This window comes from Eutrigla gurnardus, assembly GCF_963514095.1.
Source record: "Eutrigla gurnardus genome assembly, chromosome: 16".
NCBI lineage: Eukaryota > Metazoa > Chordata > Actinopteri > Perciformes > Triglidae > Eutrigla > Eutrigla gurnardus.
Window position 1 is genome coordinate 21,365,355 of NC_139927.1, and position 17,489 is coordinate 21,382,843.

General features: G+C 47.2%; 1 protein-coding gene across 1 annotated transcript in view; it reads left to right on the forward strand.

The window, feature by feature from the left end:
- ches1 (checkpoint suppressor 1) overlaps positions 1-14,451 on the forward strand; it is a 64,642-nt gene extending 50,191 nt beyond the window's left edge. Inside the window, exons 4-6 of the mRNA XM_084031183.1 lie at positions 4,441-4,499; positions 12,732-12,840; positions 13,860-14,451. Of these exons, the coding sequence (XP_083887309.1) occupies positions 4,441-4,499; positions 12,732-12,840; positions 13,860-14,415 (724 nt within the window). The 3' untranslated portion in view covers positions 14,416-14,451. The remainder of the gene's footprint in view (positions 1-4,440; positions 4,500-12,731; positions 12,841-13,859) is intronic.
- Positions 14,452-17,489: the final 3,038 nt, after the last annotated feature.

The following is a 17,489-nucleotide window of genomic DNA, read 5'->3' on the forward strand; positions in this document are numbered from 1 at the left end:
ACCTCTCCCCTCCTTCCTCTCCTCTCCCCTCCATCCGAACCTCTCACTCACCAGCTCTTCTGCCCGTCCCTGTGGATATGCAGGAGGTACCATTCGTCCTCTCTCTCCCCCTTTCTTCTGCTTGCTCCCTCTCTCTCTCTGCATACCACCACCTCCACCACCACCACGCTCCCCAGTTGATCTGGGCAGGTTGGCTTGTAGAGCCAGCGGACTGTGTAAGACAGAATAATTGGTTCACCATAAAATGTAAAAGTGTCATTTTGAACAATGAGGTATGGGGAAGTGGAACAAATTGGAGGCCGGATTCGGAACATGATGAGGAAGGGGAGGTGGGGTGTAGTGGGTGGGAGAGGTTGGAGCATGGTGTAGGAGAGGTTGTTCATTTGCATTGTGACACAGTGGCGAATGAGAGAGTAAGCGAGGGGGGTCCATTTCTTGGTTAGATGCCCCCCTGTGATGCAGCACATGAAGGGCATGCTGTGTGTGTGTGTGTGTGTGTGTCTGTGTGTGTGTGTGTGTGTGTCTGTGTGTGTGTCTGTGTGTGTGTGTGTGTGTGTGTGTGTGTGTGTGTGTGTGTGTGTGTGTGTGTGTGTGTGTGTGTCTGTGTGTGTGTGTGTGTATCTGTGTGTGTGTGTGCGTGTGTGTGTGTGTGTGTGTGTGTGTGTGTCTGTGTGTGTGTGTGTGTGTGTCTGTGTGTGTGTGTGTGTGTGTGTCTGTGTGTGTGTGTGTGTGTGTGTGTGTGTGTGCATTCTCCATTAGGGCTGCAACTAACTATTATTTTCATAATCAATGAATCAACATCTATATTGTTGATTAATGTCTTAAAACAAGTAAAAGTGTACTTCACAGTCTCAAGGTCACGTTTTGAGATATTTTCTCCAACACAAAGTCCCTCAGTTTACTTCAAATACTTTGCTACAACTTTGACAAGCTTCTAAATGTTACCTGTGATTGAACAACAAGCGTCTCTCCAGTCTCTGTGACTTTCTTTTGAAATCACCCTTCAATGAATGGAAACCAGCGGCTGCCTGGAATTCAAATGGAAATCAATCTGAGGATTTATGGTTCGCTGTAGGCCAACCACACAGCAGTATGCACAATGTGTTGCTAATGGGCTCAAACATGAACACCACTTGTATGGTCCTTTAACCTCTCAGGTAGCAACGCAGTGTCCGAGGGATTCCACCTGTCAGGCTGAGTCAGCAAATGTCTGCAAGGTAACACACGAGTTATCTGTAGCAATCCCATCTGACATCACCTTAGGGTTTAAAGTTCACTCAACCCTTCACTCAGTAGAAGCAGTAAGACCGTTTTACGGTGTGTCTTAAAGACTTAAAGAAGCTTGCTTCTAGCGGCCTCTGTGGCAGTAGATGGAACTGCAGGCGAGCCTCTGGGACTCATCTCCCTCACCCAACAGTGTGACTGTCTCTCATGTGATGCCTTCAAATGCTCCACACTGAAAGGAGGTCCGTGGTTTCCCCTCGTTGGCGGTCACTTTGCTTCTTGATGATTTTCTTCTTCACTTCCATTAGTTTGTTGTTTCTTTTTCTTGGACTGGAAGTTGAATGGTCTTCTTTCTCTGCCTGTTGATCTTCCATTGTGAGTCAGCAGTAATGAAATGTAGGGAGCCTGACTCAGCAGTTGGAAGTTACAGATTTCCCAATTCAAGTAAACACAGCATACTTCCGTGAGTAGCTCCACCTGCAGACCAACTGCTGCTGACGGACGGAAAAAGATCAAACTCATTTTGAATTTGTCGCCACAGACAGGAGATCCTATTTCAAAGCTGATTAGTGGGTCGCATGATCAACCACCATTGTTTTAACTCACTCTTTGATAGATAGGAACTTAAAAGGCAATTAAATAGATGGAAATGTGACCACTTTAACTTTAAAGTCACTTTAAGTGGTGAATGTAAGGAGAAATGAGGGTTAAATAGGCAACTGGTTGCGGGCAGAAGGTCACAATTTGCAAAAAAACACCTTTTACACTTTTTTTTATATTCAACAATAAACAAATGTGTATTTAATTTAATTTCGTTCAAGATTTTTGCATGAAGACCATGTGGTATGGCTGAAACCCCTAGAAAAAAAGAAAGCCAGTAAGGGGACTTTGAGCTGTGATTTTTCCGTCAAAGAGTTTTTTTAAACAATTTATTTTCACAAATGAAAAACATCACTTCCAGTTTTGCCCCATATGTTATTCAGTATACCATAAGTGTCAGAATAGACAATTCAATAACATAAATGTTCTGTTAAATCTTGTAAGAGTTAACTTTAACATGTCAGGCATGGAGTAGAGTGGGAATAAGGAAAAATATCTAGTCAGAAGATGTACAGTCTATGGATATATATATATATAGTGGAACACAGTAGGTCCAATAAATATATAACACAAAATCTCTGTCAAGAGCACTCACTCTCAAGAACATTATGATATGAAGTGTAATGATGGGGAATGGCTGCACTGTGTCAAGGACTGTCTCAAGCAGTTCTACAACCAGAAGCGTGGAAGCTGAAGAGAATGAGAGGATGTATAGAGAGAGTGAAGAGAGGGAGTAAAGGCTGAGGAGGGAGGGAGAGCCGTGATGCTTCTTTGTCCTCTAGTCGCTCACACCTCTTGGTTTTTCATGGACCATAATAAGTCACGGCGCTCCGGTCGACCCCCACCGACAGTTTGCTCCGGCGTGTGTCCGCACGTGTGATTGTATCTGCATGTGTGTTAGTCAGAACGGTTATGGGGCATGCTGGGTAGGAGGTCAGCTCTATGGTGCATTCCTTCACACCCCATCAGCATCTGGATGAGAGGAGGAGGAGGAGGGGAGGATAGAACGGATGGAAGGAGTGTCTCAAGGGGATTAGGGGGGAGCTTTCTTTCTCTCCCACCCTCCCTCCCCTTGGAGAAAAAGATGGGGGGGTGAGATGCAGAACGAGCGTCTGCCACGAGTTTAGCCCCTCGCCCACTGCATTAAATGCACAGGGTTGCCTTGGCAACGGGAACGCCGCCATGGCAACACATGGAGTATAAGGCAGGTGCTGTCGCACTGTGAAGCCATTTGTTGAGAGAGAGAGAGAGCGAGAGGGGGGAGAATGAGATGGGCGGGGGTGGGGTGGTAGGGAAGACAGACAGGCTGTTAGCGCAGGAAAAATATGTTATCGCCGTGGCAACGCTATGTGGCAACTCTCCATGGCAACAGCAGGTGGCTCAGGGCTGAAATTTGCGTTCACTGCTTTTGCTTTTTCGTATTGCTGTGTGTTTGTGTGGGTGTGCATGTGTGTGTGTGTGTGTGTGCATGCGTGTTTGTGTGGGTGTGCATGTGTGTGAGTGTGTGTGTGTGTGTCCATCGGTCCCCTGCATCTGGTGAGGTGAGAGCCACATCATGAGTGCAGACGTCCAAATCCTCTCATTCAGCAGCTTAGCAGAACATAAAACAGGACTCACGTTACAAAGGAACCTCGTTTGATGGCTGAGAATGAGTGGGTTGCTTTTTCAGAGTTCACAATGTCCCCAGGTGTTCTCTCTCCTGTGTGTGTGTGTGTGTGTGTGTGTGTGTGTGTGTGTGTGTGTGTGTGTGTGTGTGTGTGTGTGTGTGTGTGTGTGTGTGTGTGTGTGTGTGTGTGTGTGTGTGTGTGACACCATATGATCCATGTTGTCCGACACAGACTGTGTGTGTTTGAGAACAGCCTGGCGAGCATCAGGGAGAAAGAGAAAGGAGCAGTCAGACGTGTTGTCTAATGGGGAGCTAAAGACCACTCAACCTGGAAAAGCTCTCCCAGCTTCCCTCTCTCTCTCTCTCTCTCTCTCTCTCTCTCTCTCTCTCCCCCTCCATCTCCCCCCCTCTGTCCTAAATGTATGGTTTCACCAGCAGAACCGTATCTATTGTCTTCTTGTGTGTGCTTATGAGTGAAGATGTCTCCGTCTATGTGAGAAATGCCATCATTACCTCCCTCATTAGTGGTGCAATGATCACCTAAACTCCAGTCTCCAGCTTTGTGTGTGTGTGTGTGTGTGTGTGTCTCTTTGCAGTGTGCAGAGTGTAAGTGTGTGTGTGTTTCAGCGTGTCCCTGTGTGTACGTCTGCCTTTACACATGGCTGTGCTACATGAGCGCGTGTCAATGTGTGTGCGTTGGTGTTTGGTGGGTTGGCGGTGTGTGAATGGACTGGTGGTGGACGGTGGGGGTTTGTCATGAGAAATTACCCCCGTGGACTACAGCGGCGAGGCTGTAATTCTCTGAGGTAATCACAGGGAATAATGGCAACAGTGGGACACCCGGGAATCTAATCATTATAATCAGAAGCACTGGCTTATGGGCTCAAATTCCTGCCTTGCTATCTGCCTAGTGATGGAGCCTGCTCAGCTGGTTGGCTGCTGCAACACGATCAAATGGTTGACCAGTTTGTTCTTTCTCCCCCCATCCCTTCTTCTTCTGTTCTTTCTAGTCCTCCATTGTGGTCAGGGAGTCCCCTCTTCAGAAAGAACGGAGGAGTTCTCCTACAAGGTACAGTTTCACCTCCGCAAGTCTTGTACTGTATGTGTGTGATCTCCCGCTTCTTTCTTTCTTTCTTTTTCTTTCTCGCTGTCTCTCCCCCTCTCCTCCCCCCCTCCCTCCCCGCTCCTCGGATGTGCCAACTCCAATCATCTCAATTCCAAATCCCTCTTTTTAGAAGCGCACCTTGAGAATACGAAGTGCCGAGTTCTGACACTTGGCTTGGCGCCAGAGGAGGAAAGCTTTTTCTACGGAGGCGTATTTGAAAAGTAAAAAAAGAAAAAGAGAAGTGATAAAGACACACAAGTAAGACAGACAGACAGACAGACAGACAGACAGACAGAAAGAAAGAAAGAAAGACAGAAGAGGAGAGAAAATCTCATATCAGAGGCGAGGGAGTAATCGTCTTTCCTTATTCACCACAACACACATGTCACTCTTTTACTCCTATACACCTCCTTTTCCCTGTATTTCCCATTATTCCTCTCCTCCTCTTCCTCTTCCCCCCGACCTCCTCCCTCGTGGCTGGCCAGCAGTTTAAATGGACATTCAATCCCAATCAGGCAGCACTCCGGGAGCTCGCTGGGCTGCCGAGTCCTAAATGGAGGGGGAAATGGATACATTAGGCGTCAGCGGCGAGCCCTCCTTCGCCGCTGATAATGGAGTAGTAATGGTCAAGGAGCCAAGGTTGAAGAGAGTGTCTGAAAACCTGGACTCCTTCTAGACCAGCACAATGGGGGATGTGTCGGAGACGGATGGATGGATGGATGGATGGCTGGATGGATGGATGGCTGGATGGATGGATGGATGGATGGACGGGTGGATGGATGGATGGATGGATGGATGGATGGCTGGATGGATGGATGGACGGGTGGATGGATGGATGGATGGATGGATGGATGGATGGATGGATGGATGGATGGATGGATGGACCGGTGGATGGATGGATGGATGGATGGATGGATGGATGGATGGATGGATGGATGGATGGATGGATGGACCGGTGGATGGATGGACGGGTGTATGGATGGATGGATGGATGGATGGATGGACGGGTGTATGGATGGATGGATGGATGGATGGACGGGTGGATGGATGGATGGATGGATGGATGGACCGGTGGATGGATGGATGGATGGATGGATGGACGGGTGTATGGATGGATGGATGGATGGATGGATGGACCGGTGGATGGATGGATGGATGGATGGATGGATGGATGGATGGACCGGTGGATGGATGGATGGATGGACCGGTGGATGGATGGACGGGTGTATGGATGGATGGATGGATGGATGGATGGATGGATGGCTGGATGGATGGATGGATGGATGGATGGATGGATGGATGGACGGGTGTATGGATGGACGGGTGTATGGATGGATGGACGGGTGTATGGATGGACGGGTGTATGGATGGACGGTTGTATGGATGGACGGATGTATGGATGGATGGACGGGTGTATGGATGGATGGACGGGTTTATGGATGGACGGGTGTATGGATGGATGGACGGGTGTATGGATGGACGGGTGTATGGATGGATGGACGGGTGTATGGATGGACGGGTGTATGGATGGATGGACGGGTGTATGGATGGATGGACGGGTGTATGGATGGCTGTATGGATGGATGGACGGGTGTATGGATGGATGGATGGATGGATGGATGGATGGATGGATGGATGGATGGACGGGTGTATGGATGGATGGATGGATGGATGGATGGATGGATGGATGGATGGATGGATGGACGGGTGTATGGATGGATGGATGGATGGATGGATGGATGGATGGATGGATGGATGGCTGGATGGATGGATGGACGGGTGGATGGATGGATGGATGGACGGGTGGATGGCTGGATGGATGGATGGATGGATGGATGGCTGGATGGATGGATGGATGGATGGACGGGTGTATGGATGGATGGATGGATGGATGGATGGATGGATGGATGGATGGACGGGTGTATGGATGGATGGATGGATGGATGGATGGATGGATGGATGGATGGATGGATGGATGGATGGATGGACGGGTGTATGGATGGATGGATGGATGGATGGATGGATGGATGGATGGATGGATGGATGGACGGGTGGATGGCTGGATGGATGGATGGCTGGATGGATGGATGGACGGATGGATGGATGGATGGATGGATGGATGGATGGATGGACGGGTGGATGGATGGATGGATGGATGGACGGGTGGATGGCTGGATGGATGGATGGATGGATGGATGGATGGACGGGTGGATGGATGGATGGATGGATGGATGGATGGATGGATGGATGGATGGATGGATGGACGGACGGGTGGATGGATGGACGGGTGTATGGATGGACGGGTGTATGGATGGCTGGATGGATGGATGGACGGGTGTATGGATGGATGGATGGATGGATGGATGGATGGATGGATGGCTGGATGGATGGATGGACGGGTGTATGGATGGATGGATGGATGGATGGATGGATGGATGGATGGATGGATGGATGGACGGGTGGATGGATGGCTGGATGGATGGATGGACGGGTGTATGGATGGATGGATGGATGGATGGATGGATGGATGGATGGATGGATGGATGGCTGGATGGATGGATGGACGGGTGTATGGATGGATGGATGGATGGATGGATGGATGGATGGATGGATGGATGGATGGATGGATGGATGGACGGGTGGATGGATGGATGGATGGCTGGATGGATGGATGGACGGGTGTATGGATGGATGGATGGATGGATGGATGGATGGATGGATGGATGGATGGATGGACGGGTGGATGGATGGACGGGTGGATGGATGGATGGACGGACGGGTGTATGGATGGATGGATGGACGGACGGGTGTATGGATGGATGGATGGACGGACGGACGGGTGTATGGATGGACGGGTGTATGGATGGATGGCTGGATGGATGGATGGATGGACGGGTGGATGGATGGACGGGTGTATGGATGGATGGATGGATGGATGGATGGATGGACGGGTGTATGGATGGATGGATGGATGGATGGATGGATGGATGGATGGATGGATGGCTGGATGGATGGATGGACGGGTGGATGGATGGATGGACGGACGGGTGTATGGACGGGTGGATGGATGGATGGATGGATGGATGGATGGATGGATGGATGGATGGACGGGTGGATGGATGGACGGGTGGATGGATGGATGGACGGACGGGTGTATGGACGGGTGGACGGTCAGGTAACTAGGAGACAGTCGGGACGGCCGACTGAGAGCACATGTAACAGAAGAGGGAGAGGAACCTGTTTAAATGTGTAATGTGTTTCTGAAAGGAGGGATGACATTCAGAGGCGGCGGGGAGGAGGAAAGTTGTGACAGACACCCAGAGGCAAAGACAAGGAAAAGGAGGCTCAGGGTGGGGGAGTGGGCTGTTAGTGCCCTCCATTATTACTTCCATGTCCCGGTCCCAGAGCTTTCAGCTGGGAGCTGAGGTGGGCTGAAATCTACTCTCCCTGTAGCACCGGCTCAGGATGAACACAAGGACAATGCCTGGCAGCTGTGTCCTTAATCCAACCCGTCAGCCCAAAGTTCATCATTTAGAGGCTCTAAATTATACACTGGACTAAGTGTTCCTGTTTGATTTTACTTTTGTACAGCTGCTACCATTTAAGAAGGAACCTATTAGTTGTACATACATACATAATATGATTAAACCTAATCTAGAGAAGTAAACTGTCCTCAGATGGCAGACCAAGTCTCTACACTTTATTTAGTTTGAATGTTTGTTTTATTGGAAATACAGACTGCTAGAGAGACTATATAAAAAAGGACATTCAGATATTGTAATTTGAAGTGATGGTGATTGAAAGTACCAAATGTGAGGTACTTTACTTGAATATTTCACTTCATGCATTTAACAGTGAAACATACGTTTTACTCAACTAAATTCCATTTGACAGTTACTGCAGATTCACCTCGACCTGTAACGACTCAAACCTATAAGAAACATCACATATGACAGACGGAAAGCTAAACTACCCTATAGTTGTAAAATGTGTAACTTCAAACAGTATGAAAATGCTGGTTACATGTTAATGCAATAGTAATAATCCAGTATTATAATATATGATAACAGGGATCTTTCTGTTGAATTTCAAGTACTTTCCCTCTTAATACTTAATTACTTCTGTATTTTTACTTAAAGTCATGGTGGAAATAGTATTCATGTAAAATTAGGCACACTGCAGTATTAATATACTTCATGATTGATTTCTGGTGTTTTTATTATCTCTTATCTCTATCTCTTAATTATTATAATGTGATAACTGTGCTAACAGCTGTTTAATGTTGCAGCTGGTTTGAGGTGGAGCTCAGTGGAAGTGTTTTATATACTGTTATTTATTATTGTTAATATATTCTTATGTTTTATATATTGTACATACTGATGATACAGGTTGTTCTTATATCTTCATCTGGAAAGTAACGAGCTGTAAAATAAACCTGGTGAAGTAAAAACTACAACAATTCTATCTGAGCAAAGTAGAAGTAGAGATTGAAAGTATCATATAATGGTACTAGTACCTCCTATCTGTATTTAAATACAGCGCTTGAGTAAATGTACAAGTCACAAGTCCTCAAGACTGTACTTAATACCTTACTTAGTATCTGAGTACTTCTGAGGACTTTACAACTGTACCAGAAATAAAACACACACTTCATTAAAAATAACTTCAATTCTATAGTAATTTACTTGTTTTTTCAGACTTAGCAAAGCTCCCTTCAGAGCTGTAGACGTTCAAAGCAATATGAGATATTTCCAAATCACCTTTGCTCACACAGCAGGTCAACAGATGGATATTCAGGAAACCTACATCAACATAAAAGAATCGGAAGCAACCAGCGAGGATGTGGAGCCGAGGTGTACTGCTGGTTAGCGTTCATGGGTTTAACAGGTTCATTCAGTTTATTTTGTCTTCCCTGTGTAAGTCAGCTGTCAGTCAGCCAGCTGGAGTGTCAGGTGGACGGGACAGTCAGCCAGTTCATCTGCAGCCCACCAGCAGCCCAGCCAGTCACACAGCATCACTATGCATCCTGCCCTCACTCTGTACTCACTTTAACACACCGCACAAACAGGTGTGTGCGTGTGTGTGTGTGTGTGTGTGTGTGTGAGGGTGGTGCTGAGTGTTGCGTTCCTGTGGTCTGCTGGGAGTGACCTTTGACCTTCGGACTGTGTGTGTGTGTGTGTGTGCTCTGCTGGCTGAGTGGAGACTGCAGCCTGCAGGGCCATGTGGAACTCATTTAATAGGAGAGCAGAGGAGTCTGAGTGTGTATGGCTCATGAGAGACGGAGAGGGGAGGGAGGGGGGGGGGGGGGGAGGGAGGGAGGGAGGCTGCCCTGGAAAACAGGCAGGGAGACAGGCGGCAGGCAAAGACTTAGGAAGCAGACAGAAAAGCAGAGAGCTGACCAGACATGGGAAAAAAGACAGACGAGAGGATATTTTCTCTCCAGGAAAAGACACCTCTTCTCATGTGTATTTACATGTCTCCCTCCTCAGCGCGCCCCGTCGGCTGCTACCAAGCCAACTGTTGTTACTGCTTGGAGCTTGGAGAAATGAATTGCTGAGTCTCAGTGAGCGAGGACTGACTTGGGGAGCGCTGCCTGTACTTAGTTTGTCACCTCGTCCCCTCAGCATATGTCCCAGGCTTTTCACCTGCGGGGGGGCGGAGCACGCCCCGGCCGGAGGTATGAGTCACCGCGTGGAGCGCCAGCGCTCTCGACGCTCTCGGAGAGGGGAAGAAATCAACAAGAGGACACGATTAGAAAGGCAAAGAGAAGGGTTTGCTGAGGAATTCAAACAGCGAAGCAAGGAGGTGGAGGAACAAAACACATAAATAAGAGTTCTGTGTGTGTGTGTGTGTGTGTGTGTGTGTGTGTCTAGGGTAAACAGTGGTGGTCAGGAGTGTGTCGCTGAGCTATGAGAGGCCATGTCAAACAGAGCTTGGTATTCCCCCCCTTCTCTCTCTCTCCCCCACTCTGCTCTCTCTATCACTTTCTCTGCTGATGCATGATCTACCACTCTGTGGCATGTGGAAGGGGAGCCGTTGCTATGGCAACCCAAAGCCTGACTGGAGCGCGGTGGGGAGGGAGGGAGGGGCGGGTGCACATCAACCCAGGGAGACCTAATGCACTGCCCACACACACACACACACACACACACACACACACACTATGCAGCGAGTGATCAAGATTACAAAAGAGACTCTGTGCAGGGACCTACTTATAAGGTTATGGAGAGCAGAGCTGGAGATATCGGAGGCAGAGCCACACTAACTGGAGTCAATAAGATTACTGTGGACACAGCTGGCCAGGGGAAGGCTAGAAACACACCAACAATGACAAACGGCAAACACATCCGTCATACTTCATCCGTATGTTACGACATGTGTACGTTGGCGATGGTTTTCCTGGGGTGCCTCGCCTTGTCAACTCTGTGTTTTAAAGAGCTCCTGGTCTCCGGGGTGAATTACATTTCTCCTCATAACATCAATCATAAATTTGCTGAGATAAAAAAAAAGGAAAGAAAGAAAAGTGCTATGTAAAAACGTTTTTTAGAGTTTGTGCCATTACAAATGTTTCTGCGGCAGAAGCGCAAACAGCAGGTCATCATTTACAAACTGAGCCCAGAGATGAAATTGACAGCTGTTTGAGTGAAGTGGGATGGCAGCGGTGAGCAGCCGGCCCTGAGTAATGAGAGCCTTTGGTTCACATAAATACACTCATCCTGTCTTCTCCTCTGCAACTCGGAGAGAAAGATACAGAGTTAGAGGTGTACGCATTGACCTCCCTTCAGTCCATTCAGTATCTGTGAAAATGGTCATGTGGTAGGAAACCCGAGTCTAGGAGACGTTGACCTTGATGCAAAATCTGCATCTGGATGAGAAACAAGCTCTTATTTACCATTATCAAATGTTTGTATTACCTGAGACATTGTTGGCTCTGAACCAGAACATCTTCAGAAACCCTATTATAACTATTATTCAACATTTAAATAACATTCAAAGTAATTTCAAAGTATTGGAAATGCCTTGCTGAGAGTTAGGCAGATTGATAGCAGGACAGTGGGATTAAACTCTAGAGAACCCAACTCTCCACAAGAATATGTAAGTAAGTGTAGTAAGTAGTAAGTTAGTAAGAGTAAGTGTTCTCCTTAGATGCAGATGTACTAAAGTGGCTCCTATCTATCAAAGAGTGTGTTAAAACAATGGTGATTGATCATGTGACCCACCCGCTGCTTTACCCAGAAATAGGATCTCCGTGTCTGTGGCCACATCCCCACAAAATTCTCAGGAGTTTTAGCTTTTCATGCCCGTCGGCAGTGGTTGGTCTGCAGGTGGCGCTACTCACGGAAGTATGCTGCGCAGATGAGAGCTGCCGTCAACCGACGTCATACAGTCAACACCCTTCGTTTTCCAAAGGAACTCTGGGAGATGAGGTCCCAGAGGCTCGCCAGTAGAGGCGACGTATCTCAAATCTTACGTACAACTTTAAGATTCAAAAACTGAAAGCAGGGGACGCCTGGACAGGGGCTACAGCTTCAAGCCTTGTGTCTAGCAGCTGTCAGATTGGATTAGGAGCATTGATCAACCATGATCTTCAGGTCTCCCCACAGAAGTCCAGGCTTTGGCATCCTTGAGGGATTTGTTCCAAAGCCAGTGTATTGGTCTGGATGTGTGCTTCAGGCTGCTAGAAGGTGAACCTTTGCTCCATTATGTGGCAGAAGTGAGCGCTCGCCGAGCCCACCGTATATAAGAGGAGTAATTGTACGTGGACTGCTTTAAAAAACATATTGAATTTGTGCTCAAGAAGGTTTGACAAATGGTGAGGGGATAAACGTGTCATTCCTCAAGCATGTAAAACGTGTGGTATCCCCCTTTGACTTCCAGCCGCCTGCTGCTCAGCCCACAGCATCAGACAGGCTGGGTTCAGCCAAGCCCAGCGGTCGTTGGTAATTGAATGATTCGTAGCAGCCTTAACTCATTTATGACGCTTTCCCGCTCAATTGAACCTTGCCTTGCTCATCAATATTGCCCCGTTGGCCTCTTCAGATGGTCGGTGAATGCTCATCGAGCTGCTCCCGGGTCTTATCGAGGTCCGATCAGGTTTTGGCAAAGCTTGCTCTGTTTCCGTCCTGCTTAGAAACTGATTATTTGTGTGTTGCATGTGTCTGTGTGTAATAAGTTATGTCTGCTGCTCTCTTTCAGTTCCTCGTGGTGTGATCCAAAATGGCGCCCGTGTCAGGAGCCAGGCGCTCTTCCCTGTGATCAGACCCCTACCCGTAAGCCCTGTGGGGAGCAGAACATTGGCCATACGGTGGGTTCACTTTGCTCCTGCTGCCCTTCACCATGTCATTAATGTCTTCCACATTCCCTCACACACACACACACACACACACACACATGCAGGAGCCTTCAAACAAACACACACCACACAGCACCAAATCTTTCCACTCATAGTTTACATAATTACATCTTTATTGTGTCCAACAGTCAGCCGCAGTCGTTCATCCAGGTGTGTTTATATAACGGTCTCTCTCAAACACACACAAACAGGTTTATTAGAGGGAGAGGCCTCGTGATTCAAAGAACATTTGGAGCATGCTTGGACATGCACATCCATCACTGGAGCATAAGAGTATGATGGCCTGCACCACATAATGAATTAAACATACCCAAAGTCTCACTAAAGGTATGCAGTGAATATTTGATCACTGTAAGGGGTGCATGTTTTGTTATAAGATATTAATATGCTAGCCCCCTGAGTCTGAGGGGGCGGGGCATGCCGCTGAAGCTCCTCCTGATGTATTGGTTGTCTAGAATAAACCCCTGTCCTTTAATGCCGCACAGAGAGTGTGTCTCTGACTAATAGGGCAAAATATGTGTTGCAGTGTAATGTAGAGGCTGATGTATGGTGGACAGTGGTTAAATGGGTTTGCTGCAGAATCCATTCTGCCTTTCTGACTTGCAAGGTCCTTTATGTGCTGAACAAGTTTCACGACCTTAGGGAGCACGAGAGCAGCTCAAAATGCACTGTGTCATTTGAAAAACGCATCGGTGGCAATCTGAAAATGAGTCTGCTCATTTCCACGAGGAAAGGCTGACTCTGTTTTGGAGATACAAGGTTTGAATCTGACCTGAGAGCTACGCATCAGGCCCCGGGGGGGCTATTTGAGGGTGATAGATTAACGCGTGAATACTTTTTGCTGTCGAGCCAAATGCAGAGCAAACTGGAGGGGCTTGGGAGTGTGGCGAGGGAGCGGGCCACCTGGCTGGCAGAGTGACAGCACACGGAGTGACCATATTCTCTCTGCTCTGTGTCCTTGCTTCATACAGATCATCCCTGGGAGATTATCTAAGCCGAGGACAGGACAGCCCATCCCGCTACTCTCCTCCACTCTGCAGCGAGGACCTCCAGGACGACCACACTTACAGCACCGCCAAATCCCCCAGCAGGCTGTGCTCCTCCGGGGTCAGCTCACCTTCCCCGCCCCTGGACGATGACGACATCATCGCCGTGGAGATCCAGTCGGACGTCAAACCCGAGCCCCGGGAGATCCCGCTGGATTCTCACATCACCACTGCCGCCGCTACCTACATTTCCCAGCAGCCCCTGCGCGGACAGAGACGTAGTTCGGGGCCGGGAGCTGGGACTTTGGCAGGAAGCAGTCTGCCCTGGACCAAAAACCGAGCGAGGGGCATTAGCGACACGCTGCCGCTGAAGAAGCGGCGCGCGGCGGCGGTGGAGAAGCCGCCGGAGAGCGACGACGAGGAGATGAAGGAGGCGGCGGGGTCGCTGCTCCACCTGGCGGGGGTCAGAGCCTGCCTCAACAACATCACAAACCGCACCGCCAAGGGCCAGAAGGAGCAGAAAGAGGCCCTGAGAAACTAAGACCCAGACATAGAACAAGTACATAGTCATGCAAACACACACAGACGGTATACAGCTCAAAGCACGCACACACACACGTACACACACGTACACACACGCACACACTAATAGGTCAACAGGTAACGTTACTACAGCATTAGTCTCAACGGACACTTCTCATCTCCCTCTATCTATCTGCAGGGCATTAGGTGAATCCTACTTATTTGTGGCAATATCAAAAATCTATGTTTTCCTACATGTTCAGCAACACTAACATCAATGGGTATTTCTCATGTGTCTTTGTTGTTTTTGTTGTTTAAAAGGGGATGAAAGCCATAAAAAAAAGCGCATGTTTTGTCACTAATTTGGACAAGATGAACACGACAAAACCGAATCACATTGAGGAGCGTACAGTACGTAAACACAGAAGATGGCTGTTGGTCTTACCTGTTTGTTTCTATGTGAATCTGTAGCAATCTTGCAGCGATGCCAGCAAAGAGGGCGGAGCCTATTTAACGAGACGTAGAGCTCTGCGGGCCGCTCGCTAGCATCACTCTCCTACATCCACGAGCACAAATGTGAGACTGTGCCAAAGATAAGCGACCAGGTTGCTTCATGTAGCCGATGTGACAGCTGACAAAAAAAAGAAGGCATAGTAGTCGAGAAGAGCTAGGGAGAATGGCCTAAAGTGTCAAAATAATTGTAAAACCCAATGTGATATATATTCATGCACTTAAGATTATTTAACACCACTTATAATAGAAGCATCATGGATAAAGACATGGTTTATTTCAAGAGCACTCATAGTATTTAAGAATAGATATTTTAAAATAAAAAAAAATGGTCATGTTTATCACCATAGAGATGGATAGTGTGCCGGGTCTGAGGCAATATCTCCTTCATTTTGTTGTTGTTGTTGCATAATGTAAACGTCCCTGAAACCTCCCCAGTACTTCTGTCCATAGACGTAGACACCTGGTATAGATGCCGTAGCTGCCAGTAGCTACAACACCTTCCTATTCATTTGAAAATGTCAAAGAACTATATACATGAACTGTGGGTTTAGATTTCTGTTTGTGTCTGTTTACCCTCACTCTACCCTCATAAAGATATAAGCAATTTGTCCCGTGTGGACAACTCTGTAAAAAGGTTAGAAAATATTTTATTTTTTTCCTTTCTTAATTGAAGCAATTTGACCTGCAGGACTTTCTCAGTTATATTGCATGGGTGCTTGTAAATAAGATAAAAAGCAAATCTTTTTTATTCAAAGATCATGTAAGATAAACAATGTATTTAGCATGAAGCATGACTTATTTTCATATAAACCTTGATCCTAGAGGAAAGAAAAAAAGTTTTGCCGCCAATTCTTATACCTGTGATTATATTGGATTTTTTTTTTTTCTTTCAATCTTTTGGGTTCTCTTTTTTTCTGAGTGGGCTTTCAAAGACACGTCTTCAGGGAGGAGCGTGGGGGATCACTCTGCAATTAGAGGCCCGAGGGTGCCACCTCTGGGCTTCGGATTCAGGCTATGTAGGCCAGCTGATTCACCTCTTAGGGGTGGGCTTCCGTCTCCTTCTGCCTGTACAGTGATTTTTAGGTGTTCAATGTTAACCCCCGTGTTATATCAGAACACATGTGTAGAGTGTGTGAGTTTGTGTGCCCAGGGACACACACCCTTTAACATTGTGCCTGCCTGCCTGCCTGCCCTCAGTACCTCTGTTGTCATGTCACCGACATGTTTTGACAGAATGTTACTTGTCTTTATTTATAACAGTATTGTTTTTTTTCTCTCCTGTGTGTAAATGTACATGTGTCCTTATTTCCCATCGGCATTGTTCAGTGTAAATGTATGGATCAGACAAGCATGGGGAGCTGTGTAGGTGTCCTGAAAGAACCTCATATCTCGGAGTAGGCTACTTTGGAGTTGGATTGAAAAGAAAGAGAAATGTAGGAGATGGCATAAATGACAAAAAAGCTTTGTTTTTTTTATTTACATACAGTGCTGTTAACCCTTTGATGAAAGGAATGACTTGCCGTAGTGGATGTCAGGCGTGCATACCCGTTTATCTATAGAACCCAGGCCTGAGATCAGAGGGGGTGTTTCATTTCTGCCACTCTACAAAGTCAACGTGTATCTCATTGAGGGTCACCAAAACACTGACTTGATTGAAATCCACAAGCACACGAGTGAGCTTTGATATTTTTTGCATCAGCGGTGATATAAATATTGCACTGCCATAATTCGGCATGCTTTTGCTGCAACAGGAATGAATAAAAGTATTAATCCCCCCCACTTGCAGAGATGCAGTGCATATAGAAAGCAGCTTTGCAGGAGAACACATAAGCTGGGTTTGGTCATCGCAGCAGCAGTCAGACAAGGTTTTTGTTCAAGCTCAATGGACGTTGAGTGCTTGTCAGCGAGCCAAGGCAAACAAATGCATGTCCCATCCACTGGTACAGTCCTTTTCCACCTGTAGCATGCATCACTGGCTTTGCATTTTGTATGGTATCCATGCCGACGTATGAAAAAAAGGCGAAAAGGAGACAGTGTCAGTGTTCTTGTTGTGTGCCATCCGTCTCTCGTCTGATATCTGTCTGAGTGCTCCCACCGCCCAGGTCAAGCACTCTGCTGTATTTCCAGCAACAATCCACTGTTGTGGTGACTAATAACATGTTCAGCTGGCAAGAGGCATGTCGAGGGGAGAATGTGTTGCTTTAGCAACCACCTTTTTTCCTCTGACTCACTCAGCGACAAGCAAGAAGGATGAACTCCTGACCTACGAGTCCTGGAAAAACAGAGCAACACATGAAATATACCTTGGACGTTTTTAAAGCAAAGGAAATATACTTCACTGCCTGAAAAGCCCCTAAACAAGTTAGTTTCAAACCTGCCAAACATAACAATGAAAAGCTCTAAAAATTACAGTTGCCATTTTATATTTGTTGATGTTTTGATGCGCATTTTCATTTTCTGGTTTGTTTAGTTTTTTTCGCTGACAAAATGATCTACAATACTGCCATTGTTTTTGTTTTTGGTGACTGAGCTGAATATTGGAAAGCCATAGGTTAGAGATGTCAAAATGCAAAACTGTTA